Raw genomic sequence first — 19,548 nt, forward strand, 5'->3', positions numbered from 1 at the left:
GTGCCTGGGCCCCAGCTCCCAGGCTGCACCTGGAGCAGCACGAAGTCAGGGACATCCACACCCCTCGGCCGCCCAGGATGAGGGTGGGGAGGGGGTGTGGGCTGCCCAGGCCCACCATGTGGTGGTGCCCACGGCTCAGGCCACTGGGCAGGGCGCGGGGAGTCCTGGGGAAGATGAGACGGGGGTCCAGGCCAGTGGGCCGGGCAGGTTGGTCACCTGCGGAGGCGGCTCCCCAGAAGGGTGTGGGCGGGGCTCGGCCATCCGCCTCCCTGCGGACAGCAGACCCTCCACTCCAGGCCGCTGCCCCCGGCCCGTCCCCTCCGCATCGGATCCCACGGAGCCGATCCGCGTCCCCGCCCCAGGGGCAGCCCCAGCCCGGATCCTCCAGGCACCGCGGGGCGGTGGCCTTGGCACCCCTGGGAGAAACGCGCACCAGCTCCCATCCGGCCTGGCCCGGCCGGCCCGTCGCAAGGGCAGGGCCCTAGTACCGCGAGCCTCCTGGCGGCCGCGACTTGCACCCCGAGCTCGCACCCCTCCGGCCAGTCCGGCACGCGCAAGTGCAGGCGCGCGCGGCCCCTTTAAAGACTTGCTGCGCCCTCCCGCCTCCTTTTTCTCGCGCGTCGCCCTCCGCGGACGCTCAACCCCTTCCCGCCCCTGCCGGGGGCGCGCTCACGTCACCGCGCAGACTTTGGCCCCGCCCCCGTCTTCAGGGTCAGGCCGAGCCATTGGCTGCGATCTCGGGGCACGTGTAGGAGGCGGGTCCTCCACCGGAACAGGCGGGGCTAAGGCGAGAGCGACAGCGTCGCGCGGTAGATGCGGACGTCACCTCGCTGACCTTCTCTGCGCACCGCCTGGGCTGGGGCGAGCCAATGACTGGCGCGGTCTTGGGCACGTACAGGAGGCGGACCCTTCGCCGGAAGGGGCGGGGCGAGACTAGCGACCCGGTAGCGCGGTAGGTGCCGTGGTGGCTGCGTCGTCGGGCGTGGGTGCGAGTTCCGCGTTGGGGGCTGGCGGGGCGGGGCGGGGCGGGGCGGGGGCGGGGTCCCCTGGGCGCCCCGAGTGCGGCTTGATTCGCCCTCAGAAGTCACTGCCCTCGATCGGGCGCTCCTTCCAGGACGCGCCTCCCGGGGTACCTGCCCCTGCCCAGCCTGCAGGGCCCCCAGGCGCGAGTCTCTCTGCTGGGAAAAGGCGGCCGTCCCCCGCCTCCCGCAGGGGAAGCGACGTAGACGGGGCCTCGCGTCCTCCCCGCGCGCCCCGCCCCAGAGCCCGCGCGGCCGTGTTGCACTTTCCCCGGTTCCCACCCAAAGCGCCTGCTGCCCTCGCCTGGGACGCCGCCTGCCCGGCTCCTCCGGCGCCCAGGCGGCCATCGCTGGGGGCAGTGGGCGCAGGAGACCGGGGCCCGGGAGCCGGCAGCACTGGGCGGCCCCTCGCTCCCCGCCTCCCGCGCCCCGCGATGGATCAGAGGCTCTCGGAGTTGATCGAGGACCTCACGACGTCGGGGGAGCCCCGGCTGGACCCCGAGAGGATGAAGGAGCTGAAGAAGATGTGCAAGTACGTCCTCGGGTCCGTCCAGCGGGCCGGGCTCCTCCCGCGGCTCCCCGGCGCCTCGCTGGGAAAGCGCCCCAAACGGCCGCCCGGGACGGGGTGGGGGGTGGGGGGCGCGCGGCGGAGGCTGGTCTCCCGTGCGGGTGGCGGGCGTCCCGGGGACGCATCTGCTGCGGTAACTGTCGGGACCGGCCGTGGGGAGGTGAGGGTCCCCGATGGGCGGGTGTCCACCGCCCTTCCCTCCGGCTCAGACCCTGGCGCCGAGGCCGAGCTTTGGGTCACCCTCACCCTGTGCTACAAGCCGGAGGCTTGGAAGGTGCTTATTCCGCGATGAGAACTTACATCCCCCCGGAAGGTTCCAGCCCAGACTGTTCGCCCAGAAGACCCGCCATCAGCAGCCGCCGGGCAGGTGGCAGGGTGGCCTGTGCGCAGCCGCTCAGCGGGGGAAGCCAGGGCTGTGGCCGGCGGCCCGTCCCCCTGCGTCCCCCTTCCCCGCAGGACGCTGCCGCTTCCTGTAACGCCCACCCGTCTGAGCTTTACTCTTAATTCAGCCTTTAAAGTAAAAACCATTCTTGGCTTGCGGGTTTTTGTTGTTGATTTTTGCTTAACCTCACATGAGAACGTGGAGAGGGGGAGAGAGAGGAGCATCCATGGGCTGCCTCCCGTGCCCGCCCCAGCTGGGCACTGAACCCACAGCCCTTGGGTGCACAGGACGCCGCTCTGGCCAGGGCTCGGCTCGGGTTTTACGGAAGCAGAAAGGGGCTGGGGGCGGCCCCACAAGGGGGAGAACGAGGACAGAGAGGGCGTGTCCCTGCCGCTGGCGGATACTCCCCACGCGGCGGCGGCGAACTACCGTCCTCACCCACGGTCGCTTGGTAAGGACGCCCGGTCCCCAGGTCCTCGGAGGAGCAGCTGAGCCGCGCCTACCACCTGCTGACGGCCCAGCTGAGGCAGGAGCACGCCGAGGTCCGCCTCTCCGCCTTCCAGGTCGCCGAGGAGCTCTTCGCCCGCTCCCACCTGTTCCGGCTGCTGGTCGTCTCCGACTTCCAGGGGTTCCTGGAGCTCACACTGGGCACCGACCCCCGGCAGCCCCTGCCGCCCCCCCGGGAGGCCGCCCAGAGGCTGAGGCAGGCTGCCGCCCGGGCTGTCCAGGGCTGGAGCGAGAAGTTTGGCGCGGCCTATAAGAAGCTTGCCTTGGGCTACCACTTCCTGAGACACAGCCAGCAGGTGCGTGGGCCTCCCGTGGTGGACAGACGTGCCCGGGACCCTTGGCGGCTGGGCCAGGGTTGGGGGCCGAGCAGGCCGGAGAGCGGCCAGCAGGTGGGAGGCGCAGCTCTGGGAGGAAGCTGGGAAGCTCCCTAGGGTGAGGGGAGTGGAGCCTGTGGCCCCGGTGCCCACAGGTGGGCAGGGGAAGGAAGGACAGCGAGAGCCCTTCTCTGACAAGCCCCCACCCTCGGACCCTCACACCCTTTGGCGCCTCTCCCGCGTCCTCAGGTGGTGGTCTCGGCCCGGGGCCCAGCCGGCGGCGCCCGTCCCTGCTGATGGAGCGACGCGGGCTGTCTGCCTCCCTTTGTTGGGAGGTGCTGCCGGCTGGCTCTGCCAGGGGCTAAGCCTGCCGTCCAGCGGGTCCCTGGTGTTTTGAACACTGAACTGGAGACACACCGAGGCCTGGTGTGGGCGGTGCTGGTGCCGCTCCTCTGGGGCCTGTTTTGGCTCTTTCTGTGTTCTGCTCAGTTGGATTTTATCTCAATTTCTCAGGTGGATTTTCAGGACGCGGACGCCAGGACGCTGGCGGAGAGAAAGCGAGAGGAGGAGAAGCAGAGGCGTTTAGACAGGATCTACCGGGAAAGGGCCGAGCAGGCCGTGCGGGAGATGGAGGGTGAGTCTCCGCGACCCGGCGGGGGGTGAGGGGCGGCAGGTGGACAGACCAGCTGGGCCCGAGGAACCTCTCCAGGCGGGCAGCCGAGGGCCCTGTGAGCCGTGCCCCCCTCGGTGGTCACGCTGACCGCGCCCGCCCCGTGCTGCCGGGCAGGGAGGCGAGACGTGCGTCCTTCGGTGGCCTGTGGGCCGTGTCTGAGCTTTACCCCTCGTCTCTTGGCCTCACGTGCTCTTGCAGCCCCGCCAACCCCAGCATTTGCTTTCCGGCAGCCAGGGTGTGAGCACGGGGAGGTGGCTCTGCCTCTGGCCAGGGGTAGGCAGGTGCACAGCAGGTCGCTGGGCCCGAGGAGGGGGAGCCGCGTGGGCGTGGGTGCAGGTGCACTCAGGCTGGGGGGTCCTCATGGCCTCACAAACCTGCCGAGGAGTGGCTGTCGCAGCTGAGAGAAGACCCTCGGGGTCAGCAGGACTTGGGAGGACGGCCCCGGGGCTGCGGCTGCAGCCAGGGTGCTGGGCTGGGGGGGGGGGGGGGGCTGAGCTGTGGGCAGCCCGCCTGCTGCTGGATGGGTCTCCCTCAGACAGTGGGCCCCGCCCTTGGCGGGCGGTGCTGTCCTGAGACATGATCGACGAGTAGCGTCTTGACCTTCGCAGAAATGTCTGGGGACATCCGGGGCTGCCTCACAGAGGTGGACAGCTGCTTCCAGCTGCTGGTGCCCTTCGACTTGGGGCTGCACCGGGGGGCCGTTGCGCCTGCCGTGGCCTCTGGGGCGCCCGAGGAGGGCCCGCCTCGCCTGGCCAGCGCCCCAGACCTCGGGGACGAGGAGCAGCCCTGCTGCAGCAAGAGCCTGCCTGCCTGTGCGCGCCGCCCAGTGGCCACCACGGGGGCCTCGGGCGACGAAGAGGACGAGGAGGACAGCGACCAGGAGGACTTTGTGCGGCGCCATGGGCTGGGCTCCCACAAGTACACGCTGGACGTGGAGCTCTCAGGTACCCGCTCCTGCCGCTGCTCGGAGCTCCCTCGTGGCCGCAGCCCAGGGCCCTCGGGCACTTCTGACAGCCCAGACTCGTTGAGACCCTGAGAGCAGGGTACGGCCCCCAGGGTGGGGTTAGGCTGTGGGCCCCAAGGTCTGCCCTGTGCCCTCGTGGTGGCTATGGCTGCTGCCCTGTCCATCGGGGTCCCAGGGTGGCCGCCGGGCCTGGGAGGAAAACGAGATGGAGAAGGGGCTTCTCGCTGTGTCTGCAAAGATACAGGTGGTGCCCTCAGAGCCCACAGGGCCCTGGTGTCCCAGCCTCGTGGCTTCCACCGAGCTTCCTCATCGGCCCCAATGCCCGTCCTCGTGGGTGTGAGTGGGGTTGCCCTTCAGATGTGTTCTTGGGAGGAGGGCAGCCCTGCTGGAGCCGCAGGACGTCCTCACACACACGCCCTCACCCAGCGCCTGGCGAGCCCCAAGGAACTGCCCACCTGTGCCCGGGGCAGGGAGGTGGCAGCTGGATTGGCTGGGCACAGGGAGGAGCCGGCCTTCATCCTGAGGCAGTGGGGGCGGCGGTGGACGGCCGGGCCTGTCTGTCTGTGGGAAGCCGTAGAGGTCTTGGGTCCAGGGGAAGGAGCATCAGGTCAGGCTGCCTTGGTCTTTGCCAAAATCATGAAGCAGCGGGTTTGGGCGTCAGGTTTGGGGTCCCAGGGGGTCTGTGATGGAAATGGGATGGGGGAAGTGCCGGTGACCTGCCCGGGGCCCTGCTCCCCTGCAGGCAGCCTCAGGGTGCAGGAGGACGAGGACAACTGCGCTGTCATCCAGTCGGCCCGGGACGCGCTCAAGCTCATCCAGAACAAGTTCCTGCCGGCTGTGCGCACCTGGGTCCAGGTGAGGCTGCACGCCTGGTCGTGCCTGCGGGGAGTGCGGGGAGGGTGCCCAGGCTGCCGGGTGACGCGCCCTTGCTGGCAGCTGTTCACCCGCGCAGGTGCACGTGGCCAGCACTTGGAGGCCGCCATCGACTTGAAGGCTGAGCTGGAAACCGCCCTGCGGAGATCCCAGGAGCTGGACATTGAGGCCGAGGGGCCTCGCAGGAGGGAGGTGAGTGGGGTGAGGGCTGGTGGGGCAGCAAAGTCTCTGGCCCTAGCTCAGCCCTCTAAGCAGAGAGGCTGGGCTCTGGTGCATTCCGGTTCCTTCCTCACCAGGCCCTGGAGTTGAGGATGAGGAGGTAGAGGGGCTGGGACAGGGAGTCCCCAGTCCCTGGGGTGGGGGCCTCATGACTTCCAGGTGAGTTTCTGAGCAGTTGGGCCTCAACTTTGTGGAGTGTGCAGCCCCCTGGGGCCAGCAGAGGGCGATCTTGTCTTCAAAGAAAAGCGAGGCTGTCAGGGAAGCTCACAGCAGACGGGTGCAGGGCTGCAGTGAGCCTGGTGGCTGTTGGTGTGGCTGTGAGCTCATGAGCTGCTTGCAGAAGCCCTGTCGGCACCTCCACCACCTCCGAGCTCACAGAGACTCGCACCTCTCACTGGCAGGGGCCAGCGTGCTGCCCCGGGCGTCTGCGGATGCTGTGTGGGTGGGAGGGTCAGTGTCCACCCTTGTCGTCTGTGGGGCAGCTCCAGGCTGCTTGTGGCAGGAGCGGCTTGGGGAGTGGGAAGCCGTTGGTCGAGGAGATGCCACCGCCCATTCTGAAGGCTGGAGGGCCTGGCCTGGCGAGGGGCTGACAACAGGGTAAACTGAGGCGGGTGCTGTGCGTGCTGCGCAGGGCGGTGCGGGCCAGGGTCTGATTGAGTGCGGGAGCAGGCGGGAGGCGCGTCTCTGCCTGTCAGGGAAGGAGCGGGCGAGATGAGGCAGAGACGAGGCGCTCCGGGGGCTGATGTCGAGGCCTGCGCTCCGGTCCCCGGAGACAGCTCATTCCGGGGCTGCAGATGGAGCGATTGGCCGGCTGAGTGGCAGCGCGCGGCTCAGGTGAGCGCCGTTCCCAGAATAGACGCCGCGGTATCTGTGCATCTGCTCCCGTTCTGTTCTGCGCCGGGCGGCCGCCTGCGGCTGGCAGTTAGACACTCGGATCGGTTGTTCTTGCTGGTTTTCCTGTAAGGCGCCTGGGGTTAAATCCCTGGCCTCGGTGCCTCCCCACTGAGCCGGGGCCTGGCTGAGCGGGGTGCGGGTTCAGTAAGTGACTTAACATCTGAGAGCTGGTCACTGTGTGAGAGGGTCCCCGGGTCCCAGCGACCCGGGCCCCAGACACGGGAGGGGAGCCTGGCTCTCCAAGGTCCGGCCGCGGGGCCTCTCCCCCCGCAGCTGCGCTGGGGGGCGGAGGGGGGCCTTTTTCTTTTGATTTCCTGTTTCTGTCCTCGTAGCCACTGGTTCCTACATATTGTTTTCCTTTTGATGTAGATGTTCTGTCTTTAGGAAATATTTAAGCCGGTTTAAATGGGTCTAACGGTGCTTTATAGAGGCCTCGCCGCCTGCGCTGGGGAACGGCCGGGATAAATCTCGCCCCGATCGATAGGCAGCAGCCCTGGGAGATTTAGTCTCCAGCCGGCAGCTCGGCAGCGGCATGATCATGGGCTGCATCCGTTACGCTGATAAACATCCTCTGGAAACTTTTAATTATGGAGCTAAGATCACCAATTCCTTAGTGTTGTGTAATTAACAAAATAGTAATTTCCCCTCACCAATAAGTCAGAAAAAAATAATTTTAAGTGTCGGTCTATTTAAACTACCCGCAGTGGGGGTTTAAAATAACATTGGCTTACGTGTGTAAGTGGCTAAAGCCCACACGGACCCTGTTCCCACCATCGCCAGGCTCTGGCAGCTGCATGGGCTAATGGCGGTCCTCCCGCTCAGCCACGTGAGGGCTCCTGGGTCGGGACCACTGTGGAGTGAGGCCCGGCCGCTCTGTGTGGGCCTGGCCTCCTGTAGGTGAAAAGGACAGAGCAGGAAACGCAGGGAATGAAATGTTGGACGTGTCAGGCTCCCAGAGAGGCAGAGGAACTAAATCAGTGACGTGGGGACCTTGTACTCGGCAGGGCCAGTAAACAACCTTCCTGTGACGTGGCCCCTCCATCATGCTGAAGGCCAAGCCGCTGCCTCGAGGGGCTGAGAGCAGGGAGGGTCTGCATGCTGATCTCCTGAGGACTGGGGAGCATCTCAGCCAGGCCTCTCCCGCCCCAGCGCCCCCTCCCCCCCACCCCCCCTGCAAACACCTGCATCAGCTCGCCTTCCCAACGGCCCTGCCAGCCCTGTGCTCCAGCCACCTTCACATGTTGTTCCTCTAATGCCAAAGGCAGCTCCCCCAGGGGTTATGCTATAGCCCATTTTACAGGTGGGAAGACTGAGTCGGGCAGTTGTGTGAGCCTTGCCTTCCTCCCAAGGCTGAGCCACCCAGGGAGGGTGCCACCCACAGTGTCACAGGGCAGGAGTCCTGCCTCCCGCTGGGAGGCCAGGCCGAGCCAGAGGGCAGGACTCCTCATGGACCAGCCAGGAGGCGAGGTCTCCGTCAGGTGCAGGAGCTCAGGGGGAAGGCTCTGTGCCCCTGCGCACTCTGACAGCTGCGGCCTCCATGGCACACCTGTGGTCGCTGGAGGAGAGGGCTGTCCATTTGGACCAAAGCCTGGCGTGGACGCCCGCCTGTCTCTTGGCTGCCATCCGCTGAGGTTCACGCATGCGCCCTTACCTGTCTGCCCGCTGCCCATTTGCCCAGACCCAGCAGAGCTGGACCCCAGCCTCACCCCCGAGATGGACCTCCAGGCGCAGCGCCCTCCTACCCCCAGCAACGGGCCTGGCCGCGGGAGCAGCCCCACGCAGGCTGCGTGCAGCTCACTCCTGCGAGCCATCAGGCCAGAGAGGGAAGGGACAGCCCTTCGAGGACGGGCGGCTCCTGTCCCCAGCTCAGGGCTGGGCCACGCAGGCTGTGGGGTCCGTGCGCTGCCCGTGTCCTCTGCTCTCTGATGCTGCTGAGATAGCGGCCTGGCTGGGCAATTTGCACGGCCTTCTGGGAGGGCATTAGCATATAAATAGCCGCCGGATGACGGCCATCACAGCTGAGCACGTTTAATTTTTAGTTTATAAGATAGAATGGGGTTTTAAATGCATAGCCATCAAGGCTGAGAGACAAATGCAGGTGGGAGCTCACTTGTCTGACGAGGCCTTACATCATTTTTTTTTTAAAAGGGAAACACACATAAACCGAACAGAAGTGATTTCTTGGGTGAAAAGTAATTGAGATTGCGCACCAAGTTAATTAGATCGCACAGAATTTATTTAATGGTCCCAGCTGTATCGGGCGGCCTGGTGGGCGGGCTGCTCTGGCGCGAGGCGCGCTTCCCGTCCCCTCTCCGGTAATTAGTACCCTCGCTACCTCACTTCTGCAAACTGATTGCGTTGTATATTTTAGCCATTTTATTGCTTGTTTAATTATGATTGTGGAGGCTCATTTTTCTAGATCCTTTTAACTGTGGGTGAAGAATCCGTTCGTATAGAACCAGCGAGGCCATGGCCTCCTCCAGGCCTCCCCGGCCGCGGGCGGGCTGTGCGTCTGAAAGCTTCGAAAAGCGCAGGAGGAGTCCGGTGGCCGAGGACTGACCGCCTGCCGGGCCCTCACCTGTTTGGGCTGAGCACGTGGCCGGCATGACCTTCACGAGTCCCAGACGAGGTGCCAGGTCAGGTGGAGATCTGAAGCTGCTCCGGGGACACCTGCAGCTGAGGCCACCTCAGGGCGTGAACTCCTCCCAGAGTCCTCGGGCATCCTGGCCCCTGCTCTGCCCTGCCCCCAGCGCCTCCCCCACCCCCTCAGTGCAGGCTTCTGACCCCATCCGTGACCTTTGACCACGTGGGGAGGTTGTTGCTGCTGCCTTGAACCGCAGGGCTGGCCCAGGAGCTCAGGTGCAGGCCTTCGTGGCCAGCTGTGCTGGGTCCAAGGTCGTGGGAGGAGTGGCAGCCTGTGGGGGCGGTGCTTCTTGGAACAGGTGCTTGGTGGGAGGCCCACGGGCAGGCCACGCACGCAGGGGCCACGGAGGGCAGGGCAGCAGTGCCTTCCCCACCTGCCTGGGCGCACAGTTGCCTGGAGCCCCGTGCAGACTCCCTGGGCCTGTTGAGCTCCCCTGGGACCCCACACGGCAGGGGGAGCTGTCGAGCTGAGGGTGGTGTTGCCGGAGGCTGCTCTCGGCTGCAGTGAGCTGACCCAGCGCTGAGGGTGGCCCAGCTGGCACCTCCAGAGGCAGTTCTCACAGCCCAGCCGCCTGCGCTTGCAGAGGTCCTCGCCCCAGCCTGTCCCGGACTCGGGCGCGGAGTGAAGGTGTGTGTTCCTGCTAGTTAGCTCAGCAGCTGAGTATGTTTTAGAAAGTGGAAATTTAACACAAGTCCCCGGTGAAATTCGAGGGTGGGAGCGATAAGCACAGTCTTTTGTGAAAACGACCCCCATATTTAAAATGTGGCATCTGCGTTCTGCATTGTAGCACCCGGTCGGTCCACATCTACCTTTTAGGAAATTAAAACACATAAATTCTGTTTAGTGTTGGGTGCGCACCGTGAGGCGGGAGTCGTCATGCCCTCGAACCTTGGGCTGCTTTCCCTTTCATAAATTCCGGGGAGATTCTATACAAAAATAATTTTCAGGTCCGCGGCTCATTGTTATTCAAACGTGATTGATTGTCGTCATTTGCTCAGCTCGGGAGTTAAGTGCCCCTGTCATTTCCAAAGAGTATAATTGGGACGTTTCACAGGTCAGCGGCGGAGACAGGCTTCCCTTTGATCAGTGTTAGGCTGATAACAGAAATTGCCGTTTCCAGTGATGGATGTCTCCGCACTCCGAGGCAGGGCTGCCGGAACCCAAACCAAGTGCATTTGCATCTGATTATGCCTCTGGGCTGCGGAACCAGGTACCGTCTGCAGCCCAGGGTGCCTCGGCCTGGACTTGGCCGTGGGGCCACGCGCGCTGCCCCCTGTGGCCAGTGTTGTGTCGGGGCCTGTGTCAGATGGCCCTGTACCTGCGTTTGCCTCTGAGCCTGACCAGCCCGTCGCTGGTGCTCATGGGACAGGGTCGGTCTGCCTTCCTGCCGCCTTTTCTTAGGGGGCCTGGCCTGAAGGCACAGTGGGGGCCATGGGCGGGGTTTCTGGGTGCCTCTTGCTGTGGCCCTCTCCCTCTCAGAGGGGCGTGGCTCCCCTGGGATGGGGGGCTGAGCCGTCCTGGGCTTCATAAGGTTCTGGCCAGGACGCCTGCCCCCAGTGTGCGTGGCCCTGCACATTGATTGGCGTGTGCGTGGCCCTGGTCGCCCCGTGTGGGAGCTCCGCCCTTCGTGCACAGGGCCTGCCACTCCCACTGAGCCGGGAGGGCGAGGACCCATCACACGGACCTGGGCGGGGCCTCGCGTCCAAAGGAAACTTCCTGTGGTGGCTTTTAGCATCATTGTTAAGGACAGAATGTTCCAGAAGTTCTGTGGTCACAGCAGCACCCGAGGCCCCAGTGAGGAGCTGGCCCAGAACAGGGCGTGGTGCCGTGGCCGGGCCGAGCCGAGCTGGGCTGTCACCTCCCTGGGCCTTGCCTTTTAGGGTGAGACCTGCTCTGGGGTGCTCTGAGGTGCCTGCAGGTTCGTGTTGGGGTTTGAGGGGGGTGCACAGAGCTGGTGGTTTTAGGAGCGAGCAGGTGGGCTTGGAGACAGGTCAGTGAGTACAGCCACAACGCTGACCCCAGCTGGGGCCCCGGCACCTCCACCTCTGCCTGCTCCTCCCACTCAGCCTTGGGGTGTCCCACAGACGGCGGCCCTGGGAGACGAGGACGAGGACGAGGACGAGGATGATGGCGACTTTGTGGAGGTCCCGGAGAAGGAGGGGTACGAGGCCTGTGTCCCTGAACACCTGTGGCCCGAGGACGGTGAGTGGCGGAGGGGCGTTGCATGGGGCCTCGGGGGTGGGATCTGGGCCGCTGATGGGCCACGGTCCTGAGGTGCGCTTGGCGCGGTGCCCCGGCAGGCTGCAGTCAGCCCCCCGCGGTCTGCACCCGGCCTTGCTCTCCATGGAGCGCGGGGCCTGCGGCCTGTTCCTGGTCCGTGGGAGCCAGCCCCGGACACAGAGCTCGCATTTCCTCGGAGTTTTCATGGAGGGGCTTTTATCTTCCCCTTAATCCTGCGTCTGTCAAGACGCAATCTCTTTCTCAAATTTACATTTTAATTACAAGGCCAGCTGAACTGGGCAAAATCAATAGTGTCAGGCGGAGGCTGGCTGTGGGCCGCCTTGCCTCCTCTCCTGGATTGATCCGTCCGCCCCGCCTGCCTTAATGCTCCGGGCGGATGGTGCCACTCATCAATTTAAACAAAAAAGGAGATTTGGGCATTTCCATGATTCTTCCTAAAGCAACCGTGGGAGTGAGACTGCACCAAGCCCTGCACCGAGTCTGACACCGGGGCGGTGCTGGGGCCGCGGGCCCTCCCTTCCAGCCTCCCCTGAAAGTTCCCCTGAAAGCCGCGTGCCGCCCGTGCGCCTGCTCTCCGGCTGCACTTGGAAAGTCGGCGAGATTGATTTTCTACCGCAGTGTGAGATGGCGGTGTTTTTTTAGTGCCCCGAGTATTTACCCCGCTCTAACACGCTTACCCATCTTTTTAATGGTTTAAAACAACAAATCAATGAAAAATATATTTCATTCTTGTAACTCAGGAATTCTCATATTGATCTTGGGCTGTGACTGTATCCATCCAAACCCCAGTGTCATTACCAGCCTCTCCGTGCGCGTGCACGTGTGCACACATGCTTGTGCAGGCCACCGTGTGTTCCTAATGGCGTGCCATCAGCCTCCCAAGTGGGCATGTGGGCGCCTTCGTCAGTGGGGCCTGGGCCTCAAAGCTCATGCTCAGGTGGCCAGAGGTGGACACAGTCACTCCAAGGGGCTCTGTCCTGTGTCCCCCTCTCAGCATGGGACCCCAAGAATGGGGCAGACGGCAGAGCTCCAGGGTGCCTGGGGCAGGGCGGGCAGACATCTTCTGTGATAGGCGGTGGGCCATATGCACCCCTGGCAGCTGCTCACCCCCGCTCCCCTCTGCATGTGGCCGGCAACTGATCAATGTTCCCCTCTCCGTGTTTCTCTCTCTCCTTTCCTCTCTATCTAAACTCACTGGAATATCCTCAGGTGAGCCCCCAAACATTCATTCTGATGGTCATCCCTAATAATTAAAGATTCATACTTATATCTGCTGTCCACTGCTTGCTTCTGCAGTTTATCAATGTCTGTACATCCCCCGCACAAGATGGTAACCTGGCTCCTGGGCACAGCTGGGCGCCCATGCTGCAGTCAGTCCCCCGCGGGTGGGATGTACAGACAGGTGGGTACTGGGCAGCACAGGCTGGCCAGCTGGTCTAGGGAGGGCAGTGGGCTTCCGTGGTGCCTGAGACGCTGCCCTTGTCTGCCCCAGGAACGTGGGGGTGGATGCTGGGCGTGTGGGCCCATCGGTGGCAGTGTTCTGTGGGGACGCCGGCAGGTGCCAGCATCGGAGCTTCAGCTGGCTGGTGGCAGGGCCGGCCCTCCGTGGGCTGCAGCCATGGCTGCTGGAGGGTTTGGTGCCCTGACCTGCAGGCCGCCTGCTAACCCTGGGTCACACCTTTCCTCCTGGGCTGGGGGCACAGTGCAGGGGTCTGCTCAGGACGGTGACCAGGAGCAGGAATGTGTTTCAGGGTCAGAGAAAGACCTGGCTGCGCAGGGCTTGCTGGCGAGGAAGAGGAGGAGGACGGACGAGGAGGCGAGCGACCCCACCTGTGCTGCCGCCCAGCTCCACCGGCTCCGCGGCCACTTGCCCCCAGTCCCGTGCCCGAGCCCCAGGTGACTCCCGGTCACCCCGCCTCTGCCCAAGGCACGGCCTCGAGCCCCTTGATGGCAGCCCCAGGTGTGCACCTGGCCAGGGCACACCTGCCAGCACCTGTGCCTATGGGGGTGGGGGTGGGGCAGAAGCGGGTGGGGGGCACCCAGCCCAGGGCGAGGGCCCCAGATCCAAGGCCAGCTCCCCGTGCCGCTCCCTGAGCAGTGGGAGCCGGGCTCCTCACAGCCTCAGTGGTGCCTGGAGCCGACCGGCCTGTGCTCAGGGAGGGAGAGGGAGAGGCGGTGGCTGTGGCGGCCTAGGTGTGCACGGTCGGAGCGCCCTGCTGTTCTGTGGCCCCTGCAGGGCGCCGCTGGCACCGGAGGAAGCCGGGAGGCTGGCGGCAGAGCGGGCCCGGGCGCCCGTGGTGCCCTTCGGGGTGGACCTGTGCAACTGGGGCCAGGAGCAGCCTGCGGCCGGGAAGGTCCTCAAGTGAGTGCAGGCGCGTCTGGTCTGGGGCCTGCCCTGCTCCCACCGCCACCCGCAGACAGGCATCGGGTGCCAGGGCCCAGGGCACTCCCCTTGTTCAGGCTCCTCCAGCCCTTGTCACCGTGGTCTCGTCCCACTGCCCTCGCCCTCTGGCCTCCTTGGGCTCTGAGTGGCTGGGCCTGGGGCCCTGAGGAGGGTGGGAAGCCCCTTGCTGTGCTGGCCTGTGCTCCGGCCCCGCAGACCGGGGGGCACGGCTCTGCCCTCTGGAGCCCCACTGGGGCGCAAGCCTGCGAGGCTCTCACAGGCGGGCCCGCCTGCAGGGTGGAGTCTCAGCACCGCTTCTGGAAGCCCAGCGAGGTGGATGAGGAGGTGGACAGCGCCGAGGTCTCAGAGGTGCTGCGGAGCCGCCACATCACCTTCGCGGGGAGCTTCGAGCCCGTGCAGCACCGGTGCCGGGCCCCCAGGCCCGACGGCCGGCTGTGTGAGCGCCAGGACCGGCTGAAGGTGAGCGTGGCCGTGGGGGCCTGGGGGCCTGTGCTGGCTGCAGCTACCACTCGACCCTGGGCTGTGCCTGGGCCACCTGCTCCGCGGGGCCTGACTCAGGCACCAGGCGCCCCCTTCACCCTTTTCCGTGACGGCAGCTCCCTGGCGCCTGCCTTCCTTCAAGGGGTGAGGGTGGGTGGTGAGAGGCAGAGGATGACGACCACTGTGCTTTGCCCCAGTGCCCGTTCCATGGCAAGATCATCCCCAGAGACGACACGGGGCGGCCCCTGCACCCGGAGGACAGGGCCCGGGAGCAGAGGCAGCAGCTGCAGAGGCAGGCCGGGCGCTCAGGTGGGCACCTGGTGGGGGGGGGCCCTGTTGGGGGACAGTGGGTCCCAGCAGCCACCGGGGCGACTCTGTGTATCTGTGTGTGGACCCTGCCTCTCCAGCTGGGCCCCTGGGTCCACACAGCCTGTGGGTGTCGCGCACTCCTGTGGGAGAGTGGGCACACCCACTCCCGAAGCCCCTGTCACCACTGGCTTGTGGGGCTCTGGGGTCTGAATCAGGCTTTGCAGGCACATGAGGGAATTGAGGCAAGAAAAGCTGATGGGCTGAGCCCATGCTGCTTAGAGGAAGCAGCTCATTCTGCCCTCATACCTGCGGTCTGGCTCTCGCCAAGCCCCATCCCTGTGCCTAGCATGTGCGGTGTGTGTGCACGTACGTGTGTGTGGTTTCTGTGCATGTATAGTGTGTGCGCGCGTGCCGTGTGTGGTATGTACACCCATGTGTTCGTGTGCTGCACTTGTGTCTTGTGTGTGTGTGTGTGTGTGTCTGGGCAGAGGCGAGGGGCGCTATGTCTCCAGATGCTCCGTGGGGCCCTCGCCAGGCTCCCCATCTTCTGGCAGAGGGCCAGTTTCAGATGAGCTGGCCAGTGGGCTGCAGCCCCTCATCGTCATGCTCAGGACAGCGTAGGGAGCTGTCTCGCCGTGGTGCGCGTGTCAGCGTGGTGCTGGGGCACATGCCACGCAGCAGGGCCGCGAGGTGACGGGCAGTGCCGTCACCGGCTGGGCAGCAGGTGGGCGCTCAGTGGACTGGAGTCTTGAGGCCCTGGCCACCGGGTGTCCTTTCCCCAGACCCCCGAGGAAGGTGGGAGGCAGCTGAGTCTGGGGGGTGCTGGCCAGCGTGTGGGGTCCCAGCCGGTGTTTGTCATTAGTGGAGTGTTTCCTTTGTCCTGAGAGACGGAGATTAGATTTAGCCTGATGCCCGGCCGGCGCCTGGCCCTGGCCCGACGGGCAGGAGGGTTGGACCTGCTAACCCGCAGGCCAGCCTCCCTGGAGGTGCGCACTCAGGAGCAAATTGAGAGCCTGTTTTTGTGTCGCCCTGAGGAGTGTCTGTTCCCGGCCGCGGTGACTTGTTAACAGCAGGTGTGGGCCGCGGCCGGGCTGGCCAGTCAGATGTGAAATAGCGTCTCTGCGCTAACTGCGGTATCGATCCCGCCTCCCGCACGCGGGGCAGTTTTCTTCCCGGGCCCTCCCCGGTGACAATGCAGGCTCAGCCGTCGCAGGAGGCGCGCCCGGCTGCATTGATTTTCTCCAGGGGCTTTAAATTGCTCCTTCATTTCCCCGAGATGCTCATTCCATCTCGCGCGGGCGCTGCGTTTTCCGTTGTGTTTAAACAATCGCTCTATTCACTGGGCTCCTAAACTGTGACGCCTTCTTATTACTGGGAGATAAACTGTTTAGACAGTTTTCCTTAATCTTGGATTAATCGTCTCTGTATCTGAGCTCTGCAGCCCGTTTTCCTTCACTTCAAAAAATCAACTTGGGGAGGCCTCGCCATCTGTCTGTCTGTGGCACGGCTTCCCTGTGCCCTGCGTGCTCTGCTCACAGCCCGCCCCCCAGGTTCCCGTTCGCGAGGTGGGGGGCCCAGCACCCCCTGCGGGTCTGTCTGGCCGAGCCAGGGTGCTGTGCTGCGACTCCTGACCTGTGTGGCCCTCTGAGCTGCTGGCTGGACCCACACCATGTCTCATGGGCCCCTTGTGGCCTTTCAGAGCACCAGGCCCTGGCTGCCAGAGTGGGCACCTTGGTCTCTGACCCCCATGCCTGCCCCTGCCCCTGCCCCAGGCCAGAGCCCCCTTAGACAGAGCCCTCAGCAGCCCTGCACATGAGCACACGGCCGGGCCTGGTGCCACCTGTGGCCACTGCCGCCCCCAGGCCTGGCTGTGAAGGGCGCGTGCAGGAGGAACAGGGCCCCGGGTGAACACACACCCTCACTGCTGAGACCTGTGGCCAAGTCACCTTTGGACCAACACAAAGAAAGCCCAGCCCTCCCTGCCCCCTCGCCAGGGCCCCCTGCTGTGCGTGCCCTCGGCCAGCAGGCAGGTCGAGAGGCCGTGATGGGGGCCTGGGGGGACAGTCCAGCCTGGACGGCAGGAGCAGCTGTGAGAGGCACTGCCCCCAGCCCAGCTCTCCTGGCTGGTGGTGCGGGTGCTGCGTCCTAGGGCGCAGGCAGTGGGAGGAGCTCTGCCTTGGCCCCAGCCCTAGGGAATGGCCAGCGGCCTCCCTGCCCCTCGGTCCTGGGCGATCGGGGAGGGCACGCGGGTGGTGCCAGGTGTTTTCTGAAGTCTCGGGTCTGTTTGCAGACTGGCAGGACCCCGAGTTCATGAGGGATGTGGAGGTGGCTACAGGGGTGGACCTTGGCTCGTCCAGGGCTGGCAGGAGAGGCAAAGGCAAGAAGAGGAGGCACCCCGGCCTCACCGACCTGAAGCAGCAGGCAGACACCGCCCGCACACGCATCGCCAAGAAGGTCTTCGCTAAGTAAGAGCCCCTCATCAGCCCCAGAGGGCAGTTGACCAAGCTCCCAGCCGTCCCCTGAGGCCCGTGGCACCCCCTCTGCTGTGCATCTCTTCCTGTGGCCCCTGGGCCCTGGCAGACGGGGGCTCCCAGCCAGGGAGGGGCCTGGAGCGGTTGCCCCGTGGTCACAGTGAGCCTCTTCCCAAGCAGGGCTGCTGGCGCGGAGCCAGCCTGGGTCTTCCCTTGCCCGGCCGACCCGGAGGGCTGGGCACTGGCCTGGGCCCTCGTGGTCAGTGCTCAGGGGTGTCCACCCGATGGCTTCAGGGAGGCCAGTCCCCTCCAAGTCGGGCGGAACGGTCATCGCATGGGCTCAGCCCCAGCAGAGCTCAGCCGGTGCCACCAGGACGGTGGTCACTCCACGTGCTGCTCTCACAGCAGCTTGGGGTCAGGGGTCAGGGGTCAGGGCAGGGCCCTCGTAGAAAGGCTGCCAGCCCAGCAGCCCACCGCCCCGCCCGCTGCTGTGGTCAGAGGCTCCCACCAGCTCAAGGTGTGGCCAGAGAGTGTTTGCGGCTTCTGTTGAGGAAACCCCATGAGGCAGGGCCGCCCTCCTCAGAGTTACGCCCTTGATGGCTCTCAGCTGAGCGTACGGGGCAGGGGATGCCCCTGCCCTCCTGGCTGGCTGTGCTGTCTCCCCGGTCCAGGTGGGGCTGGGCAGCAGGGCAGCTCCCTGGGTGCCCACCTGGAGCCCCACGGGCTTCTCACTGCTGGCTTGTGTCCTTCCATGTCCAGATGCGGGCGAGGCCCCAGGCTCCAGGCACGAGGCTGGTTTCCTGTGGATCAGCCAGGGGTAAAGGGCACCCTGGGTGCTGACCCGGAGCCGTGTCCTCGCTGCATCCTTGGGCTGCTCGCAGCAGCTGTGTGACGGGGGGCCCTGAGGAGACCTGGGTGACCGAGCCCCTGGAACAGGGCCCAGCAGTCGCCGCTTCGCGGCCTCGGGGCTTCCTCCTGGGCTCCAGCGCCGGCCGTTTCCGCGCTGTGTCACTCACCAGCCTGCAGTCTGAGAGAGGTCCGAGGGCCGCGTCCGCCTCCGGACCCAACCCCATTGCAGCCGGGCCCTGGTCAGGAACCAGCCGGGCTCCCTGCTCACATCTCGCTTTGCTCTCCCTGCAGGGCGGCCGTGCAGAGGGTGGTCACAGCCATGAACCAGATGGACCGCAAGAAGCACGAGAAGTTTGCAAACCAGTTTAACTACGCGCTGAGTTAGGGGCCCCTGTGCTGTGGCCCCCTCTGCTCTCAGCTCCTCTCCCTCTGCCAGGGCCCCGGAGGGGAGAGCGGACAGGTCTGGGCAGTGGCCTCCGTCTCCATGATTGTGTGCAATGTGAGGAAATGGTGCATCTTCTGATTAAAATGCTGAGGGTGTGGACGCGCCGTGGCCATGGGGGCCACCACCATCTGGGTTATGGGTCGGGCCTTTCTAAGAGGCGCTGGGCGCACAGGGCTCACCTCGGGCAGCCGTGTCTCCAGCGGGCATTTGGCAGGGCCCGCGCACTTCATGGTGTGCTCAGGGGGGAAGGTCTGGCCATGAATTCTCTCCACGTGCACTTGTCTGGGAATGTCTTCATTTCTCCTTCACTTCTCAGTGTGGGAATGTGCGTGTGGCCACCCCAGCCACCTCCCAGCCCTCTGCTGGGGTCATCCGCTCAGGGACTCTAGGAAAAGCCCCACTTGTGTAAATGCTGTTTTAATGCAAACACAAAGGGAAGCGGGCACCCGCCCGTCGCACAGTGAGGGTCCAGTTCCCCCTGCCTTGGTGCTGGCTCCATGAACCCACTGTGTGTGTTTCAAACACGACCTAGTTGAGTTACAGCTCGCGTGCCGTAACTCTCTCTAAGGCATGCGTTCAGTGGCACCACGTGCTTCCAGTGCTGAACCGTCCCCCCACCCCCACCACGTAGTTGCAGAACTTCATCCCCCTGAAAGGCAGCCGGTCCCCAGGAGTGGCCACTCCCCACCTCCAGTCCAGGCCCCTCGGAGCTACTGCCTGTCTGAATTTCCCTGTTCTGGACCCTGCATGGAATGGAGCCCTGATGGCCTGTCTGGCTCAGGACAGCGTGGCTGTCCGAGGTTCTCCCGTGTCCAGCCAATGCCAGAAAGTCGCTCCCCTTTACTGCCCGCTTGCTCCAGCGTTTGGAGGTGCCTTTGTTTATCCACTCGCTAGCAACGTGGATATTGGCACATTTTGACTTGGGAATAATGCTGCTGGGAACATCTGTGTGTTGTGTGGACACGTTTTCACTTCTCGTGGGCATGTAACTAGGAGCGGAATTGCTGGCTCACAGGGCGACTGTTTAGCCTTCTGTGGCACTGCTGACCTGCTTTCCCTGCGGCTGCACCTTGTACGTCTCCCCAGCTGTGAGGGTTCTGACTCCTCCACATCCTCTGACACTTGTTAGCATCTGTCTTTAACCACAGCCATCCTCGTGGGTGAGTTTTGGTTTGCATTTTCCTAGTGACTGGTGATATTGAGCATTTAAAAAAAAAATACTATTTTATTGATTCCAGAGAGGGAGAGAAACATCAATGATGAGAGAATCACCGGCTGCCTCCTGCACGCCC

General features: G+C 64.7%; 1 protein-coding gene across 3 annotated transcripts; it reads left to right on the forward strand.

Annotated features, from left to right (window-relative positions):
- Positions 1 to 1,008: 1,008 nt before the first annotated feature.
- Positions 1,009 to 19,547, forward strand: UVSSA (UV stimulated scaffold protein A). Of its 3 annotated transcripts, XM_036326601.1 has the most exons (13): positions 1,011 to 1,551; positions 2,442 to 2,772; positions 3,304 to 3,424; positions 4,072 to 4,407; positions 5,170 to 5,282; positions 5,364 to 5,492; positions 11,142 to 11,259; positions 13,050 to 13,194; positions 13,535 to 13,660; positions 13,978 to 14,161; positions 14,380 to 14,491; positions 16,782 to 16,956; positions 18,103 to 19,547. In XM_036326601.1, the coding sequence occupies exons 1-13, from the start codon at positions 1,454 to 1,456 to the stop codon at positions 18,194 to 18,196; spliced, it is 2,082 nt and encodes a 693-aa protein (XP_036182494.1). In that variant the 5' UTR covers positions 1,011 to 1,453; the 3' UTR covers positions 18,197 to 19,547. The 3 variants fall into 3 exon arrangements, with proteins under 3 accessions (XP_036182511.1, XP_036182494.1, XP_036182503.1); XM_036326610.1 differs by lacking the exon at positions 5,364 to 5,492; XM_036326618.1 differs by lacking the exons at positions 14,380 to 14,491; positions 18,103 to 19,547 and having other exon boundaries at positions 1,009 to 1,551; positions 16,782 to 16,950.
- The last annotated feature ends 1 nt before the right edge of the window (position 19,548 follows it).

Source organism: Myotis myotis, unplaced genomic scaffold (genome assembly GCF_014108235.1).
Source record: "Myotis myotis isolate mMyoMyo1 unplaced genomic scaffold, mMyoMyo1.p scaffold_m19_p_1, whole genome shotgun sequence".
In the NCBI taxonomy this organism is placed as follows: Eukaryota; Metazoa; Chordata; class Mammalia; order Chiroptera; family Vespertilionidae; genus Myotis; species Myotis myotis.